The 21,124-nt window shown below is 44.3% G+C and overlaps 1 protein-coding gene across 3 annotated transcripts in view; it reads left to right on the forward strand.

Annotated features, from left to right (window-relative positions):
* Positions 1–21,124, forward strand: part of DHRS7 (dehydrogenase/reductase 7) — a 797,588-nt gene that overhangs the window by 525,776 nt on the left and 250,688 nt on the right. For all 3 annotated transcript variants that reach the window (XM_078660349.1, XM_078660348.1, XM_078660347.1), the window contains one exon: positions 5,562–5,801. In XM_078660349.1, the coding sequence (XP_078516475.1) occupies positions 5,562–5,801 (240 nt within the window). The remainder of the gene's footprint in view (positions 1–5,561; positions 5,802–21,124) is intronic.

Raw genomic sequence — 21,124 nt, forward strand, 5'->3', positions numbered from 1 at the left:
TCCTGCTCGGTGTCAGCAACCATCCACCGGCTACATTGGCTGCCCGTGGCTAGGAGAGTTGAATTTAAGGCTCTTTGCATCATTTTTAAAGCCCTGAAGTTCAACACTCCTAGCATTCTGGCTAACCTAGTCACACCCTACGTCCCCACTCATCAGTTCCGTTCACTTGGCGATGATCCCATGGTTTCGGAGAGTGCGGGCAGGAGGCCGTTCCTTCCGCAGCAGGGCATCCCTTCTTTGGAACTCACTTCCCACTCACATTCGAAGCCACACGAATTATTTGACTTTTAGGAAGGACATATATTTTCCTCATTGTGTAGTTTCTTCCTTCTTTCCGTGCCGATTGCTTTACTGACAGCGACGGGACGCCCCTTTGCTGGGGCAGCTGTTGCGCTATTCAAATGGCAGTAACATAACATAACGTAACATAATGGTATTGTATAGCAAAGCAAATGGCTTTAACTTAATCAAAGGTGAGACCTATTGCATTTTTAATGCTTGTTCCTCTTTGAGACTCCTTCTGGAAGGCACTGTCTGCCCTGGCGTTAAATTGTCACCAGCACCATGGCTACTGGAAAGGGTCACCCCTACCTTGGACAGCCAAGAACCTTCTAGACCCGGAACTGGGAAACATCTATGCGCACTGGAGTCGGAAAGAAAAGTTCTGAACCTGACAGATTGCAATGCCCAAAACCCCATATTGGTCTGGAGCCATGGATGTTCTTCAAACACTTCATCAAGAAGGCACTTTGGAAGCAGCACAAGCCGTAGTACAGACTGTTGAGCAACAAGCTCAGGACCTGCAACAATTGTGAGATGAAAATGTATCATTATGTTAAGTTTCTTGTAACTAGGGGATATGATGTGCCAACAATCTCAACAACCATCCCACTTTATTTGGGTGAGTCAAATAAACTGAAAGAATTCTTGAATCCTTTGACTGTCTTGTTCGCTTTTTGCCCAGCTCACTAGACCGAACTAAAGTCGATTATTTGATCAGTGCTTGGTCCGGTCCTGCATTGGCATGGAGGACACCTTTGGAAGCCACAGAAGACCCACAATTGTCCAACTACATGACCGTTCTCGCTGCCTTCATATGAATGTTTGAAAGGACTGGCTTGGAAACCTCAGCAGAGGAAGCTCTGTGTGATTTCCAGCAAGGTAAAAAAGATGTCCTGCATTACATAACTTGTTTCCGACAGCTAGCTGCAGAGACCACTTGGGTGGAATGCACTCTAGCTACTCTGTTTTGCTGAGGTGTTCATGAAGTAAAATCAAGAACAAGTTTGTGCATTCGCCTCGTACTGATACTATGGCTGGCCTGATGAATTTGGCTTTGTCTGTAGAATACCGTTTCAATTATTGCTGGTTGGAGAGACGTACGGCTTGTGTCCAGCAACATACAAGAACATCACATCTCGATATTCGCAGAACAGAAGCTTCCCTGCCTAAAATTTCTCCTTCGACAGGAGAAGAGCCTATGCAGATAGGTCTTGGCCATAGGACGACTGTCCGAAACCGAACGGGAACATAGAATGAAACAAGGGCTATGCCTATATTGTGGTTCTCCTGGCCATATGATTCGTAGCTGCTCTATTCATCCACATAAGCTGCCAGGAAAAGTCCGGATGCCGCCCTCTGTAAGAAGGCAGAGCGTGGGATGGTCTGGTATTCTTTTAATCTGTTCTTCAAAAGAAACATCAAATTCTCTTTTTCTCTTACCTATCTTACCTATGCTCTTAGGATTACCAACAGGTATACAGGAGAAAGTACTAGCCTTGTTTGACTACGGAGGCAGCGGTATTTATCTGGATGAAAGATGGGCCACCGAAAAACAAATATTCTGAGTTTTTAAAGAAACATCTGAACAATTGCATTCTGTTGTCTGAATCACACTTGTCTCCTGAACAGTAAAAGAAATGACATGGTTGTTACGGTTAACTTTTAGAAGGCATCAAGAGTACTTGTCCTTTGATGTTATAGCCGCTCCAAACCTTATCATGATTTTGGTAATCCCATGGCTGATCAGACACAATTTTTGTCAGCTGGGAAACCAGAACTATCTCCTTGTCCTCACATTTTTGTCAACAGTTTAGTTATGCTACTGCTGAATGCTGGTCGCCAAATGAGATGCCTATAGTGAAGGAAGATGTATGCAACTCCATCAGTGTCATACAAGGGGCACCTAATCGCTATCAGATGTATGCGTACTTGTTTTTGGAATAAATTGAAAATAAAGATCATTTGAAGAACATCAACATCCCGTTTATGCAAAACGTTCTTTTCTGTTGCTTATTAATGGCATTGAAATTTGTTCATTGTTTTTTGTGGTGCACCTTTGCAGTTGTTTAAATAGTGAAGGAAGATGTATGCAACTCCATCAGTGTCATACAAGGGGCACCTAATCGCTATCAGATGTATGCGAACGTGTTCCAGAAAGCAAAGAATCTGATTTTACTTCCTCATAGAGAATTTGATTGTACCATCCCTCCCTTGAACCTGAGGTCACAGTGGCTTTTGGAAGAGTGTACCCCTCAATGAACCAGAGAAAGGAACACTTAGAAAATACCTAGAAGAAAATCTTCAAAGTGGTGTAATTACATGGTCCTCAACACTTGCTGGGGCACCTCTCTTCTTCGTACCACAAAAGACCAAAGATGTATGGCCATGTGTAGACTTTGATAGTGACTTTGTTTAATCCTTTAGAGATTGCTACCCCTTGCCTCTCATCAAGGACAAATTAGAATCAGTAAGAGGGGCACAGTTGTTTACCAAACTCGACCTTCGGGGTGCTTATCTCCTTTGATTCAAGGAAGGAGATGAGTGAAAGACCACATTTAGAACACCCTTGGGCCACTTTGAATATCAGGTTATTCCCTTTGGACTGACAAATGCTCCTTTTATCTTTCAAAGATTTATGGACGTGTTGGCAGATTTCCTAAACCAGACCATGGCAATGTATTTGGATGACATTCTTGTCTATTTTTCAAACACTGATCTTCAACGTGTACATGTTACTCAAGTTCTGGAAAGACTACGCCAGAACAGCCTGTTCTGTAAACCAGAAAAGTGCTAGTTTGACCAGCCCGAAGTTGAGTATTTGGGTTATTGAATCAACAAGACAGGAATTGCCATGGATCCACAAAGGATAAAAGCTATACTGGATTGGCCATCACCTTCAACCATTAAAGAAAACCAATGTTTCCTGAGGTTGACTAACTTGTATCATCATTTTATTGACAACTCTGCACACCAAACAAGTTTCTTTTCCCAAACGTTAAAAATGGAAAATCTCTGACCAGGGTTCAAATGGACTTAGGCTGCAGAAAAGGCTTTTCAGTCCTTAAAGAGGCCTCCACTCAACTTCCTATCTTGCACAATCCTGAAACAACCAAGACGGTTTATAGTCCAAACTGATGCTTCAGACAGGGCCGAAGGAGCTGTCCGACCCCAAAGACAAGAGGACGATGGGTTTGAACACCCATTTATTTTTCTTTTTGTCACATGCCCTTTCAGATTCAGAGGGAAACTACTCTGTTATTAAGCGAGAACTACTAGCGATGATGCTAGCCTCTCATGAATTGAGACACTTCGTAATGGGTACTAAATAACCGTTTGAAATCAGAACAGATCATAGGAATCTGCAATGTCTTCGCATTATTCAGTGCCAAATAACCGCCAAGCTCGATGGGCCTATTTTTCAGTCAATACGGCTTCACCTTTACCATTATATGCCAGGTCCTCAAAACAATCTGTCAGATGCTCAGATGTCCTGAAAGTCTTACTCTTCCTCAACAAAACATCATAGAATTACAACTTCTCATTAGTACTGTTCATTCGTTTCTTGACAGGGTCCAGTTGGGCTATGCATCTCTAACCAATGAAGATTGGAATAATGTGACCAATCAGCTTAACCAACAAGATAAACATTCTTACAAGGAAAAGGTGCTGTTCCTCCCTAATAAAAAAGAAAAATTGGAGGCCTTGCAAATGTGTTCTGTTTCTCCCTTTTCTGGCCTCTGTGGTCTCAAAAATACTCTTGAATTAGGGTAAACAACCTTTACAACGCAACTTTTACCACGCAGTGCCTTTACGACGCAACTTTTACAACGCAAACCATTACAACGCATTGCGCTGGGGGGCGCTCTAGGATAGGGAATAGATTTAATTTACTATCCAACACCTTCCCTACTATCCACGGGGGACTGGAGTTGGAATAGTAAATTAAACTATTCACTATCCAGCGCCCCAAAGCACTATGCGTTGTAAAGGTATTCGTTGTAAATACCGCGTTGTAAAGGCATGCAATGTAAAAGCATGCGTTGTAATGTCATACATCCTTGAATTAGTGGTGCTTTGTTTCTTTGTGTGCCCATCAGTACGAGAAGATACCAAAATATGTGTCCTCCTGTCCGACCTGTGCTGAAGCCAAGACTTCCCACACCAGACCTGTGGGATTGCTTCAACTTCTACCTGTTCCTCCAGCACCTTGGCATATGGTATCCACAGATTTTTAAGTCTTCCTTGCCCCCGTCTGCAGGAAACCAAGTCATTATGGTGACAGTGGACTCATTTTGTAAGAGGGCACATTTTTCTGCTTTGAGGAACTTGCCTACTGCAAGAGAGTTAGGAAAGATCTTCATACAGGAGATCGTTTGTCTTCATGGTCTTACATAGGTCATTATATCCGATCATGGTCACCAGTATATATCCCAGTTGCGGGAACACTTCTGCAAATCCTTTCACATCGAGGTTGCCTTGTCCTCTGGGATCCATCTTCAGACCAACGGTCAGACCGAACGCATTAATTAAGGCCTTCAGCAGTAAAAACACACATAATGGGGGCAGCCCTCATGGGAGGTTACAACAAGAGAAAGGCGGTACTATGGAGGGACTACCAATCCTATTGACCTATGAAAAGCCTCAATTTACAAAGGACGGTAACATGAGAGAATTAAAAAGATGGGTGGAAAGTGGGCAGGGCTTGATGCCCATATCCTGTATACAATTATAAACAGTGGGGTGACCCAAACTTAACCCAGAGGACCTGGGAAATATGATACACATAAACAGTGGGCCGACCGGGGGAGCAACCACAATGTAAAGAAATTATTGATTCACTTTTTGCTAACACTGAGAAAGCACAGGTGAGGGACAAATAAATGATTAGTTGCAATTAATGCTTCAAAGGAAAATGATGAGGCACAAACACATATGGTCATTCAACAATTGTTTTTAGATTTTAGTTCAAATTAACTGTGATTTATTCAAATCTTACATAAATACTTAAAACAGATCAATAAGTGCTGAAGCTCCCATAGAGTTAGGGGGTAGGAATAGTAAGTGCTCAAGGAAGGTGCTCTTGAAGGTGTAAAAAGGAAAGGAGGAAATGCTTTTCTTAATTAGATTTCTTCATCCAAAGTCCTGACAAATACATAAAACGATTTCTTTTGTTTTTCTATATGTTGTATACTTTCTCCTTTTTTATCTTCTCTCCCGCTAGTCATTCTTTTTCAACTCTTAATTTAAGTAATCTCTGTTTCTCTTGTGTTTTGTTACAGATAGACGTTTTGATAAACAATAGTGGCCGCTCTCAACGTTCACTATTTGTGGACTCAAGTTTGGATGTTTATGACTCGCTAATTCAAATTAACTATTTGGGAACAATTTCCCTAACTAAATGTGTTCTGAAGCACATGATTGAAAGGAAGAAAGGGAAAATTGCCACCGTGAGCAGCATAACAGGCCTCATTGGAGTACCTCTTTCTTCTGGGTATGCTGCAAGCAAACATGCTCTTCAGGTAAAATTACAAATGCTTATTTTATGATCTTGGTTAAGTAACACTTCATTTCAAAGAGAGTTTGCATTAATATCTAGCAAAAGCATGTGCAAGTGGTAGTTTTTGTATGTTTGAGAAAAGGATAGGAGCAAAGTGATAAACTCTACAGTTGTGGTGAGTGGGTTAAAGTCATTATTTAAGTTTGGTGATTTTGGTGTGTAGTTTCCAAGACATTGTCTAGACTGCTATATCAGTCTAGACTAAGATCTGAGTGATCCTTTGAACACCCTTAGCTTCTGTCCTGCCAGGAATCTTGTATGCTGTAAAGGGGTATGAATGTAATAGTGAGAGGTCAAGCAACTACATGCAGAGATGATCGCATTGTTGCAGTGATTCTGCACATATACAGAACTATGTGCAGGAAACCAGGACCTCAGTGAATAGGGGGTGTACCGACCTCCCACATTATTACCCAAATTGACTAGCAATAGTGTCTCATTCGTTCTCCGACTACCAGGGAAGCTACCAATGATTACACAACCCAGAACACGACACTCCCGACCCTTCTCAGAGATCGGAAGAGCCAGACAACTCTTTCGCTCACTCACTCATATTTGTCCACAATGAGAGTAATCAGAGAGGCGGTATAGTTTAAAATGTTTATTTTAACAAACATGCTCAATGGTACAGTACATATGCCATTACTAGCAGCAAAATACATAAACACAATATAGTCCGCATTGTCACAGTTCCGTAGAATACAAACTGGGAAATCATTTTATAAAGACCGTGCAAAATTATTACAGTGCGTGACTACCCTCCCTGTGGTAAAAAGGAATTTATTATAAAAAGGAACACCTCTGGGCTTTGTCAGCAGACCCCATACCTCAGGGCCTAGATGAAAGATATACATCTCAGGACAAGCACAGCTCTTCTCTCTGGAAAGGTGTCCCTCCAAGTGTGTACAACATGTTTCGCTTGCAATATTAAAGAATACGATTTCCAGTAGTGCAGCTGTGTGTAGCATGTTATGTCTAGGTGTGAGGGACTGATCAGAACAGAATAACATGGAGCATTGTTGATCAATCTTGTACATCGTGTGCAGACTAAACCTCAGAGCACAGTAGAGAACGCGAAAGGCAGACTGTTCTCATGTGAAAGGGGCACAAACAGAGTCTTGCAAAATAAACTCGTACAGTGGCATGGGCAAAAGCAGCCTCATGGCTGCGAAGCTCATGCTAACTTAGCAATGTCGACAATGACCCCACCATATATACTACACTCTCCCCTGGAAAGTCCATTGCATGTAGAACTAGGAGGATAACAGAGTTCAAAAAGTGCGAGCAGAGTTTTAAAAGGCGTGTCCATTAATTAAAAAAAGTTTGAAGTAATTGAGTCTAGGGAAAAAACAATTTATGGAAGAAAAAAAATAGTTTGTGGAAGAACGGCATCCGAAACCCAAGTGATGCTGGTGGGGAATTTGTGAGGTTAATCCATGAGAGTGTAGGAGCAAAATAATGCACCACTCTCCAAAAGGACATCATTGTGGTTGTTAGAAAATAGACGCCATCCAATTCAGCAAGCCGAATGAACAGGAGTGTTCCTCATAGCCGGGTACTTCCATTAGCATTGCTGGATAACTTGCATGATATTCAATGTAACTCTGAAGTAGGCGGTTCTGTGCAGCCTCACAGATATCCCATTGAGCCAAAATTCCAAGTGCAGCAGCGCGTGCCATTAAGCCAATCCCAGAACAGTCCTGCTCATGGGCCACCAAGGGACCCATCAGCTGGTCGAAATCCATGTCTGGGCATGACGTATTGGAAAGGCATAAATCCAATGTCCATGTGAACTGACCTCGTAAGCATGAAAAGACTGGTTGCACGCAAGTGAAGTATGCAAAACGGAAGGACAACCCATAGGACACACAGAGTGTTGCCAGTGGTAATGTACCGAAGCATTCATGCATGCAGTCACGGAGCAATTGCAGCCGTCCCGGTCTGTGCAGTGCCACAAGAGGAACAGCCATTGCATTGCAGGCACAGCAGAAGCAAGATTCAAGTAGCCAATGCCAGTATTAAGGGGAACCCACCAAAGATGCTGGACAAGATAGAATGAATGAATGCCGGTATTACACCAAATATAGTCTGAAAAGAAGTCACAAGGCCAGAGCCGACAGCCTTAAAAAAAAAAAATGTGCCAGGCCTTGAGTAGTCGATGCATTAAATATGCAATGTATGAGTTCGCCTAAATGTAGTGGGAGATTAGTGTTTAGAAGCGTTTGAATCTCAGTAGCAGCGCTAGCCACCTGCAGGTTGAAGGTTTCTCGTGCGGAAGTAAGGGGGACTTCTTGTTGGGTTAAAATCTGCTCAGCTTGTTGAAATCTGCTTTCAAAGTTGGTATTGAAGGCCAAACAGACCTATTGATCTGCCCACGCGGGGGAGGAAAAAGCACATGATTGCAACAAATTACGCGCTGTGAAACTGTTACAATGTAAGGTATGCCAGCAACCATGCCGCAGCATTTTTAGTTATTTAAAATAAGATAACTACCGTTAGTAAGCAGATTGAACATGGGAATTATTGTATTCACTGGTTTACCCTTTAAAACACAAGCAAGGTTTGGAGCTGCCATATTACATGCCCCGTGTAACTCTGTTTTTGCACACCAGGGAATGACCTACTGTGGAATTACAGTTTTCGAAGAACAGAAATGTCCCAAGTGGATGGACAATAGAGGATTTGTCCTATTTAAGTGTTAATCATAGGGGTGTGATAATTACACAAGCATGCCGTAAAGTCTGCGGGAAAGGCAAAGGTACAATGTGATGTATTTTAATTATCTATACACATTGATTACACAGTATCACATTAGGGACAATCGTAGATTATGCCAAATTCTATACAATTCTTTGGGCTAGGAATTTAATCATTGAGACTTGTCACGATGCATGTTTGGTAAAACTATGTTTAGAATTTATTCACTCAATCAATTTACAGTTCATAATTCATATCAAACATTGTTAAAAACATATCACAATAGACATTTTAATAATTATTTTTTTTACATGAAATACATAATAAAATCAAGAAGAATCAAAAAGGTCGACAAGTCTGCAAAGTCCATGCAAATTGCATTACAGAAGGCAATTGATTCTGACCATGATACAACACGGACACATCTTTTTCTACAAGATCAATAACAGAAGAAACAATATTATCTAGTGTATGAATGCGGGAAGACAGTGTATTAATACTGTTGTTGACAACAGCAAGAACCTTTTCTAAGTTAGCTTGGTCAATTTCCCGCAAACGAGACGCTGCTTCAATTTGTGAAAGTTTCCAAATTTCATTATAAGCTGCGCATATCCAGCTTTTCATTCTAGGAACTTTGGGTCCAAAGACCAAGTTGGCCAAATTAATATTATTGGACAACAACAATAAATGTTGTTTAACGGACGATAGGCTCGAGTGCTGCAACCACTGTTGACATATTTTACCAACCAAATAGGTTGTTACTGAATGGATATCTGGAAATCTTGGGTCGGGTCTGTCTTGTTTATAACCTAAAGTAGTGTTATGAAAACAGAGTTGGCAGGCATTTGAATTCATCTGCCATACCAGCCAACCTGAAGGATCCATTTCAGAATCATTAAAGGAGTTATTTTGAAATAAATGTGTTAATGCATCAATCGTAAAGTTCTGATATTCAGCTAAAGAGGGAACGGCAGGATCATTCAACTTCTTTGATGTTGCCAATCCAAAGCAAGTTGTTTGGTACACTGTATTATTTGTAAACAAAATTTGTGCTAGGTTGAGACTGGCACGATGCAAGGCCTCTGTGCAGCGCACATGCCAGGTCTTAGAGCCCCAGATTGATTTCAAATTGATGGTGGCCTTCCAGCGATCATAACTCCTGACTGACAGATGTGTGAATATATTAATTTCGTATGGGGCAACATTACTTTGGGAGTTGAAGGAACATTTAATTTGAAATAATAGGACTCTGGTGATGACCTATCAAAATCAGGGAAGCATGTCAATTTATTTCTAAATGTTTTCGAACTACCGCTTAATGGAGTAGGGCAGTGTTCCCACTGTGAAATTAACGACAGGTCGGAGTGTATTAGTCTTATGGATGAAATTATACCCATAATGTTGATAACAAAACAAATCGGCATAATTGGCAGAATTCAAATACAAATCCTCAGCATCAAAAGCAGCATAATACTTTAAATCTGAAAATAATGCTTGTATTGCATGCACAGCCCAATTATCGGAACGTATGTTCTGTGTTACCACATCACCCATGGAGACACGAAATACGTAGGGTACGTTAATAATCTCGGTCGGCCCATGGACCTGAAATTCCACTATTCAATCCAATCCAATCCAATCCAATCCAGAAATTCTTTATTTCGGTCTTTTAGACCATAAAAGATACATTGCATAAACATTAAAACACCACGTTAGAAAAGAATTGCAATTGTAAAAGCACATTAGTTCAAATTAAATGCCAGGTTGTTGCGGACAAGATGAAGATTAGGAAAACAATTCATAGTTAGGAAAAACATTTCATTACCTAGTTAAAAGCACAATCCATACTTTTAGGAAACAGATTCATATTTTCGGCATTTGTGCCTTTAACAGTTTTTTCCTAATCAACCACATAGCCATAATACATTTCGCCACTGCAAAAACTATATGGGGCAGAGTACTAGTTCTCAATACTCTGTACACATTCATGTGGCTCCTGAAACCCAAGTTCCTACATAAGGGGACCAGCCAATGTTTCCTTGGTTTACGGTATGCAGGACAAAAAAAGAAAAAATGGGTTTCATCCTCATCATGGGAGTTACAACCTGGGCAGATTTTATCGTCCCGCTGGAGCCATTTACAGGTGACGGTTTTAATAGGCAGAGTGCCGTACCTCCACTGTATAAACAGTTTCCTAGCTAACATGGGGAAGATTATGTCCATAAAACTTTCAAATTCATATGAGTTTTTGGATTGCAAGAAACGTTCAGTTAGGGTGCCGTTGTTAGTTGCTGTCAAGCGAAGATCTAGGCTTTTTTCCTTGTGAATTTGGACTAATCTTTTACGAGAAAGCCTTTGGCATCCTTGTTCTGGAGCCTCCCAAAGCTCAGGCAATTCTAAACGATACAGTTCCTTCTTGACGAATGCCAGCCAGGGAATTCTATCTCGCTGGTTCAGGTCCATTACATGGGCAAGATCACTCCTATATTGTGCGAGCTCACTAGTGGACCAGAGCCTATGCCAGAATCTTAATGGCATATACTCTATCTCAGCAGCGATGGAGGGTAAACCCACGTCCAATCTTAAGGGAAACAGAGGGGTGCCACGTGGGAGGGCCAGCAAACGTCTGAGAAAGGTGTTTTCCACTAGCGCGAGCTCAGGACCTGCTCTATGCCCCCACAGCTCACTGCCATAAGATGCTGCCGCTTTTGCTTGTGTCTTATACATTTCCAGTGCCTGACTTATGGGTTTGAAGGTTGAAGTATTTACAACCTTCAGAATTGCACCAGAAAGTTGGGACAACTTTAGCCTGGATCTAGCTATTTGGGGGTCCCAGGATGGATTCTCATGCAGTGTTACCCCCAAATATTGGAAGGTTGTAACCCTTTCAAAGATCGCTGAGCCCAGAGTGGGATTTGGTCTGGTTTTTAGGGATGGATTGAAGATCATGAACTTGGTCTTCTCTGTATTGATCTCTAGACCATGTTGTCTACAGAAAAGACCAAATCCATCTAGAATCCGTTGGATCCCCATTGGGGATTTGGAAAGCAGGAGCGTGTCGTCAGCAAACATAATAGCTGGCACCCTCCTGCCTGCCAAGAGAGGGGCGTCATTATCCTTAACATTGTCAAGGTGAGATATAACGCTGTTGACAAAGAGGCAAAACAGGGACGGCGCCAAAACGCAACCCTGCCTTACCCCTCTGAGAACAGGAAACCTTGATGACAGCGCACCGTCCCTCCCACACCTGACCTGTGCATAGTTGCCATCATGGAGTCTAATTATGGCGTGCAACAGTTGGGATGGAACACCCAACTCCTTTAGGACCTCCCATAATTTTTTCCGTGGGACCAAGTCAAAGGCTGACCTCAGATCCACGAACACCATGTATAGTTTCCCCCCCTCAATCCTCACCGTTTTCCAATACAGGAGGATGAGGCGGAAGATCTGGTCCATGGTGGACGTGTTTTTTCTGAAGCCAGCCTGGAGGGGACTCAGGATTTCATTTGTCTCCATCCAATCAAGGAGATGGTCCAGAAAGAGACGAGAGAAAAGTTTTTGGGGAACATCTATGAGGCTGATCGGCCTGTAGTTGGCTGGGAGAAGAGGAGAACCCTTTTTATAAATTGGCACTATCTCAGCTCCCAGCCAAGTACAGGGGATCTCCATACCTCCCAAGATGGCATTAAAGAGAATAAGGAGGTACGGGCCCCAGATCTCAGGGTGGTATCTAAAGAGGTCACCGGGCAATCTATCCAATCCCGGGGCCTTCCCCATTGCCAGTCTCTCTACTGCACTAACCACCTCTCCGAGTGAAAATTCCAAACCAGCTGCTGGGGTGGATATATCATCGTGGACCACTACTTGGATGGGCTGTTCAATATCCTGGTACAATTTGCCATAGTGGGCTTCCCAGACAGATGGTGCAATATTAGGCTCCACTGCGGGTTTAGATTCTCCCGTGCCATTATTTACCAGGGACCAGAATTTTTTCGAGTCCCTGGTTTCTAATGCAGAGGAGAGATCCTGCCAATGGTTCCAATCCCACTCCGACTTTGCCAGAGCCATGGCTTCCTTGTACTCGCGTCTAAGTTTAGCGACCGTGCCCTTGTCTGTTCCTGCTTTAATTGCGACAATTAGCTCTGTCTTCACCTTTTTACAGGAAGAATTATACCATGTTGAGATTCGGGTCTGTTTACGCCGTGGAGCTGCCACAGGATAAAAAACCTCGGCTAGAGATCCCACTAGGTTTGCGTGTATGTGTCCCAGTTTATCGCCAAAGTCTGGTGATCTAGGTTGATTAATTAATTCATCTATTTCTACAAACCTCGGGAGCGCTATATCAAAGATTTTACTTATATTTTCCTCTGAGCTAATTATTTTCCCCCATTTTACCCTTCGCCTGTTAGAACTAAGGACCAGGTTTCCTGAGTCATCATTGGGATTGGTAGATGGTGACTCAGGAGCGGGTGCAGGATGTTTCAGATCTAGCAAGAGTACATTATGGTCTGTTCTAGGGGATACTCTAAAATCCTGGACCTTGGACCATAAGCCAATATCAACAAAGATATAATCCAGCCTAGATTCATGATCCTTCCTATTGAGGGTACACAGTGAGGGACTGTCTGATGAAGTGCGACCATTACAAGCCCTCAATGCGTAGTTCAAAGTGAGGGACATGATTTGCAGCGCAAGTGGCTACCAAGATTTGGGATGGGGGATGAGCAAGGTGGAACACCCCAGAAGTCGTCTTCGGAGGTGAGGGCACCCTCCTTTAAGCCTTCCAGAGGCTCAAAATGGCAATTAAAATCTCCACCCATCACAATTTTATGGTCACTTGGCAAAGAGCCCAGAAAAGATGAAAGATCTTCCATAGTGGGCGATTCCTTGGCTGCACCGACTGGACGAGAGTATACGTTTACAATCGCCAATTTAACTGCATTGGGCCACCTGAGAAGTACACATTGGATGTCCTGCGAGAACGTAGGAACGTTTTCCGCAACACATCCAGCGTGACTAGCTACCCAAATCGCCAGACCCCCCGAAGGTCTCCCCCTTCAACTCCACCTCGCCTTAATTTCAAAAACTGCGAAACCCGCTCTGCTCACTGGGTCCCTTGACCACGTCTCCTGGAAGAGGCAGACATCACTGGAGCCTACGAGAAGATCCCACTCTACCGTGTGTATTTTGTTTGCAATACCTGCCACATTCCAGGAGAGGATCTTCAGGGTTTCGATAGTAGGTTTGGAAGGGGGCCCATCAGTTGTTCCAAATGCGGTGCCCATGGAGAGGTGTGCGGGCAACCGTTCTTGTGATTCCTTACTGGGTTCAGCAGTGGATGTTATGTTTGGGACACAGGGGGCCTGGGGAGTTAGGGTGCTGCCCGTTTGGCTCAAGCGGGATATTCCTTCAAGGCCCCTAGGACTAGGGGATTTCAAACTACCATCTTGGAGTAAATCCAAGTCTCTGTTGGCGGTGTCAGCCACCCCAATTCCAATCCCCTGATCTACAGGTTCAGTTACGATGACTTGGAAGGATTGTGAGGGAGAACCCCTTCGAAGTCAATCTACTTCATCAAGGCAAATAAATCTGTTGGGATGTGCATAATTTACAGTGGCAGAATGAGTGTTATACCTGGGCCTATATCTGGACCCATCCACAGCAAAGCCCACCCGAGTCCAGCCATCGTCCCTCCTCATAGGTGGCTTACATAAATTAGGATAGAAATATGAGAGAGGGACCAACTCAATGGATGTGTTACCTGCATTACCCAGCCAGTTGCAGACATAAGTGACGACCTGAGGGCTCTTAAAACTAACAATTATACAGTCCCCCATGCTTTTCTTGGCAGTGTACCCCACCCACGAGACCCTTCTAACCATAAGAACATCTCCTTTTAGGTTAGATGGTAGAGGCCTTTGGATGTTTAGCCAGCTAATTACCTTATTGCGTAAGGAATCGTAGGGCTCCATTGCGCCACTGGCCAGCTCTGGGACCCCCATCAATATCACAGTATAACTCGCCGCCTCAGGGGGCAGGTTAACTGCCTTACGCCTAATTTTGGGATTATCCTGCTGGTTAGAGCTGTGGGCTAGCACATTTGGTAGTCTCCCCTGAGTAGATGGGCTGGCCGGGGCTGGTTGTATCGATCTCCTGGGGGGTGGAATCGGGGGCACTAACCTGGGAAATGGTATAGGAACGGTTTGAGGGACAGGAACTGTACTCATGTTGCTATTATCCCCAATAGGGGTTGTAAGAAGTAGTGGAGCATGAACCGTAGTGATCGGAGGGCGGTGAGGAGGTCCAGCACCACCCCCATGTGATCCTTCTGAGCTTACTCCTGTCCCGAACTGACCTCCATTGCCCACACTTAATCTCTCAATCGCTGACAGTCTCGATTCTATTGAATCCAACTTAAGGAAGAGAGGATTCAAAAGGATTTTGAAGGCAGCCGTGAGTGAAGCAGTGAGAAGATCTGTAGTGTTGGGGATAGCCCCACCAAAAATAAATGGCTGAGTGAGCACAGGTGCAGATGCAATAGGTGGGACGCTTAACATTGCCCTGTCCTTTTCCATACTTAGAGTCTCTAGTACACCCAGGCTTTCCTCCGGAGTGGGTATTACGGAATCAGTTTTGGCCCTTTTGGCACCTTTACCCGTTCTGGATCTTTTCCTTTTCATTACGGGATCCTCTCTATGACCCGTATTCGCCAAGAAGTTTTCAACCCCACCCTGCTTCCCGGACAGTGCAAGCTCTGCAACAGGGGAGAGCTCTACATCACTAATGATGAGCGATGTGTCTCTGTCCCTTAACGATGCTGACGGTGTCCTTATCTGTTGTAGAACTGACTCAATTGTTTGGTCTATACTGTCCATTAGGGATAGGTGGGTTGCATCAACCAAGAGCGGTGTACTAGTGTTTGTTAATAGACCTGGCGAGGTTAAGCAGGAATCTTCTAGACCCTCTTCATTAAGGCCATCAAGCACTTACATACCCTTGTTGGTAACAGAATTAGCTTTAAGGAGAAATTTATCCAAAGTACCAGACACCGTAGAAGCAGCCTTGCTTCTAGTTTCCCTAGCGGCCATGATGTTGCATCCTGCTTCGGTAGAACCGGCACGACAATGTGCATAACCAGGGAGACGGGGCGTTAGGGGGGTGGCCCGGCCCGGTCTCCACCGTTCTCTAACGGCCTCAAACGGCCCGCCCTTTGGCCGGGCTTAGCCCGGCGCCAGCCCGCGCGCGTCCCGCGATGCGCGTCTAAGGGCGTAGTTCTATAGCCAATGGCCTTTGGGGGCGCGGCCAGCCGGGAAGAGTCACCAGGTGCGGCGTGTCAGCAGCTGCTTAGGATCCTGGGACTCGCAGTCCCGCTGCTGCGCCGATGGTGGTATCTCCCCGCTTCAAGACCCCGCAGCCTCCTTTGACAGATGAGGGACAACTCCAACAAAGTACAGCTTCCTCGCAACTACGAGCGGCATCCCACTTTTCCCCAAACAATGCCATCAGCAACAGGGAATGCTTGAATGTTAAACAGAGTCAGGTCACGTTTCATGATGTGGGACGATGAGCGGGGAGCCAAAATACCATCAACCAAGTTCACAGCAGAGCGTTTGGGCAAGTTGTGACCATTGATGAGTAGAAAAAATACTGTGACAAAGCTAATTGACATAAAAAGAAATATCAGAATTTGTGCCAACCAGATGTACATCCATGGAGGCACTAAATAAGTCTTTTTAAACCATGTGAAAAAAATTGTTCATTTGGTAGGGCCAATTGAAGTGGTGGAAGACGAGTCAGTAGAAAAACTGCCAGGGCATAAAGGACTGTCCGGCAATCCATGCAAAAACTCACTCATGGGATATGCATAGTTAGTTTCCTCGTTGCAAGAGGAGGCCGGCGGTGCATGCACAACAGGGTCCATCTTGATGACAGTGTTGTGTGGTGTACTGGAAGATGTACCACTCTCACAAATCCTTGAAATTGTGGGACACAAAACAGCAGGAGTCCTATTATTCAGAATCGGCTAGATGTTGTAGTTTGACATTGTCCACGGCGATGTAATCTGTTGTCTTTATGACCAGGAAGAGGTGGTAAAATGACTGTTCGAGTGCCCTTCAAGCCCAGCACTTGAACCAGCGCACGATTAGAGGGACCTAATTCTTTTTTGTTCTCCAAATTCTCTCAGACCAGATCACCAACTTTAGGAAGCCAGCCGGCCACCGGAATCAGCAGTGCACCATCAGTGGATGAGGGCAAATGTTCAGTAGCAAAACTCGCACGGGTCTTGTGTAGGTCTTGTAACATAATAGAATGCTTATCTACGTCAAAGGTTGCGACAGCCGCCGCAACGTCTAGACCATCAAGGTCTGGCATAAACATTTTAATGTCAAAGAGCATCTCGTATGGGGTCCGTCCACCCATAAGTCTTCTAAGGAGATCATTAACTGTACGTTGGACTCCATACACATGGGCTAACCAGTTCCTGCCAGTAACTAAGACTCTAGCTGTCAAGGATTGCTTTAAGTCACTGTTCATTCGCTCCACAATTGAATTGCCCTCAGACCTGTATGGAGACCAAAACCTCACCTGCACCCCCAAAGACTTCATCGCGTCCTTGTACGCCTTAGAGGCGAACGCTGGACCTTGGTCTGAATGAAAGGTGCCACAGGCAAAAATCCCTACAAAGACACGCAAAGCCCTGATGACATTTCAAGCGTCATCACTGCATTGTGGCCACACCCAAAGGAATCTAGTGCACAAATCAACCGCAACCAGAATATATTTGTATGCAGTATCAGAACAAAAGGGACCGCACTAATCAAGATATACACAGCCAAAAGGGCGATCAGCGATGCAAAGCTGTGTTTGTGGTGGACGTTTTACCGTAGAAGGCTTAATTTGCTGACAGATATCACGAGCAAGTACATAATTACGGGTCTGCTTATATAAATCACGCCACCAGTAACGTTGCTGCAAGATAGAAACTGTCTCAGACACTCCGGCATAGGCCAAAGCCAAGCCTTCGTGTGCGGCTTTGATCAGAGAAGGTCTGCGTTGGGATTCAGCTGATCACCAACATCCGGTATTCTTGCAACGGGAACTTGATCGAGAGTTAGCTGATAAGAATACTTAGAAGGGAAACCTTGTGGATAATTAAGGCCTTCTTTAGTAGCAGCTATTGCTGCCAAAATGTCATTATCCATCTTAGTCATGGACCTTGTAACGGCTGCTATGGAGCACGTGGCTACTGCTAATTTGGCAGCTTCCTCAGCCAAACAATTCCCAAGAGCGTATGCTCCCACACGCTGATGACCAAGAGTATCAATTTTCTGTGTGAGGGGCAGACGGTGTTTAAGATCTGCCACTCGAACCCAAAGCGTTTTATGCTTAAGTGCGCTGCCTTTAGAGTCTCGATAATTCTTCTGAGCCCAAAAAAAAAAGTTGTTGTTAAAAGACTGGACATAGTAATAAGAATCACGCACAATCAGAGTAGACACTTTTGGATCTGCAAACTCGAGAGCAAGAACAAGAGCGTTCAGCTCAGCCAATTGGGCGGTACAGTCTCCAAGTGCCTGTGTATGCACTATTTCAGTCTTAAATTCTCCATTTACCATTTTACCTACCACAATAGCACAAGCCGCTGAATAAGCAGTTTTAGAACCAGTGGCTGGTTGCGCCGAGCAATCTGTGTAAATGATACATGTGTATTCTTCCAAAGGGAGCACAGATAGAGGAGGTGGATGAATGTGTTCATACTGCAAGAACTCCTGTGTCTGAAGAGAGGTGTCAAAGGTAAATGTGATATCAGGAGACGTCAAAGAAGTAGCCCATTGTATCCAATTGGGATGTAATGCTTTGGAGTTTGGTACACTCGCCTTTGTCACTGCTTCTAAGGCAGGGTAAGGAGTAACCACCAAAATGATTTCCCCTTTGCTAGTGCGCATTCCTTCAGGACTGCCCTTTGCACAGCTGTTAAAAAAAATTCCACAGTGGAAAATCACATTTCGCCTGAAGTGTAGAGATGAGATTTGTATGCAATAGTAACTGTGTCACATTCATTGTATGTTAAGTAAGTGAAACTGCACCTGGGACAATTCATATCACTAGATTTGTGAGGTTGTCACGTGTTACCAAGTACTTAGATTCAAGTAGATAAGACTGCAAGGACTGCAGAATACCTGAATGTTCCCAAAGCCAGCTGGCTTTGGAAAATGTAGGTTGTATCAAAGCGTAAAGAGGCTTGAGACGCTGGGCATAGTCGGCGCGAAATTCAAAAATCTCAGCAAAGACTGCAGTTTCTTCAGAGAAGTCGGAGACTGCAAACATGTGCATTTCTCCAGAAAGTGGGGTGCCAAGCCCCTACCTTAATAGTTGAGCTCATAGCCCAAAAAGAGCACCGCATAGCAAGCAATGTGTCAATTCGCAAAATTAAATTTGAAACCGTAGTCCTCAAACATAAGAATGATGCGGTCAACACGGCATAGATGTGGCCAAAGTTCGTCGTCCATCAGATAAATATCGTCCACGTATGAGTATGCATCTGGTCAATGCTGTCTAACAAAGAGACAACATGGGTTGAGATAACCCCGGGGCTATTCTTGTACCCCATAGGTAAACATTGAACTTTTTTCCACTGGCTGTGAATGTGTCCATTGACTGCTTTCAGGGGACAGGTTATGGCTATAGAAGCCATTGGAACTGTCAAGTGTAGTTTTTAGGTCTCTCCTATGCAGCACGTATGCGCTGCTTAGAAGAGAGACCTAATACCATCGGCACAGCTTTCCCTGCAAAGACGTGCACGCGTTGCATTGCTTGCAATGGCAACGCATGTACGTCTATCGATTTCCTTGCGGGAGCGAACGGCGCCATATGGTGGCGCCATATGGTCGCACGTTCCCACAAGGGAATCGCGCAGGCCCCCTCCCCTGCTGCTGCGCGCTTTTTATCTTTGCCTTGAGTGGAGTGTGCCACGTTAGCTTTCAGCGTGTGCTACACGGAACAACTGATACTTGGGACCATTCTCGCCTCAACGAACAGTTGGCATTTGTAATGTATTTTCAGTGCAGTTTTAGAAAGCATTGCAGTATGGCACTGTTATTTATTTAACCCGTTTAGCTACATTATTACAGACTGACCAATTAGGAGGCAGCACAGTAAAGAAACCAGCCCAAATCTCTTAGGTAGAGACGCGCAAACCACGAGCGCTGTGACAACAAAAGGCAACCCGAAAAACATCGCTGCCGCACGCTTTTGTATCTTTGCCGTGAGTGGAGTGTGCCACGTTAGCTTTCAGCGTGTGATGCATTTGTCAGCGCAACGTTTAACACTACGGTGCGTTGGATTTTTTGTGATCCTGCTATTTACGTCATTTGTTCCCCTTCAAGGAAGGTGGAGGCCGGTCTGTGCGCATACCTGCGTGGGAAGTGCGCATGCGGTGTTCTACGTCTGATTCCAGCGTGAAAGGTGCCTGCCCGCGTTTTAACATTGTTTTCTTTCTCGTGCTAATGCGTTGATCCACATGTTTGCAATTGGATTCTAATGCCGCCGCCTTCCCGTCTGCACGGGAGAGGAGCGTCTCAGAACGAGCGGCCGAGGGGACAGGTTGTTGTCTTTTGAGAACCTTTAAAGTTAGTAACAAACAAGTGGGAAACTGGGTACGAACAAGAAGGCAGTGGGGGATGAGCTCTTTAATAATCACCAGCAGAGATCGTTTTAGGGCCTCATCGCCGGATCTTCAAGAACAGGGTGCAGGCACAATTGAGTCACGCACAGTGACATTTGCACTGCTGTGACCACTTGTACAGCACATAACATGCGATAATGGGAGCATTGAATGTTACACGTTCCAGAGACCAGTACCTTGTCAAACACCAACTAACCTCTCCCGCACTAAAAGAAACAACAGTTGGCCTCTGAATAAAAATAAACCCTCACTGTGTCTTCCCAACACTCTCAAATATCACAGACCATGCCAAAACTGTCATCTGTAACATTAGACATTCAGCTAACATTAGACATTCAGCTCACTTTAATTCGGGGGCGCATCGCCACCTCTCCCCATAGTGCCAGCTTCTTCACCTGATCATTTTGTGGAATACGCACCTCTTGTTTGTTAGTTTCAGAGGAACAGTGTATCAAGCACAATTGGAAAACAAGCATTGGCTTAGCCAATAGATCTCGCCTTTGGGACCTTATAAGTGTTAAGCCATGCAACAGTTTGTTATTGTTGTTGCACCAAGGATATTGTGCTGCATAACTAAATACTTATAAGGTCCCAAAAGCGAGACCTATTGGCTATGCCAATGCTTGTTATATTTTCTACGAACAGGACTGTCTACAAGAGCAGAGCTATGGGTATTCTGTACCGCAAAAGTACAACCAAATTTAAATGCTGGTAATCTAAAACTATGCGATTAGACCCATCAGGTTTGGATACAGTGAAAAGAGGATTATTCATCGGTGACACACACGTCTCAATCACAACTTGATACTCCAACTCCGTTAGAACCGCAGAAAAGGGACCCTTAGCTTCCCGTCGGATGGGATATTGGGGTTGTGGTTGAGGCATAGACCGCAATGGAATCGCAT

This window comes from Lissotriton helveticus, chromosome 9 (genome assembly GCF_964261635.1).
Source record: "Lissotriton helveticus chromosome 9, aLisHel1.1, whole genome shotgun sequence".
NCBI classification, from domain to species: Eukaryota; Metazoa; Chordata; class Amphibia; order Caudata; family Salamandridae; genus Lissotriton; species Lissotriton helveticus.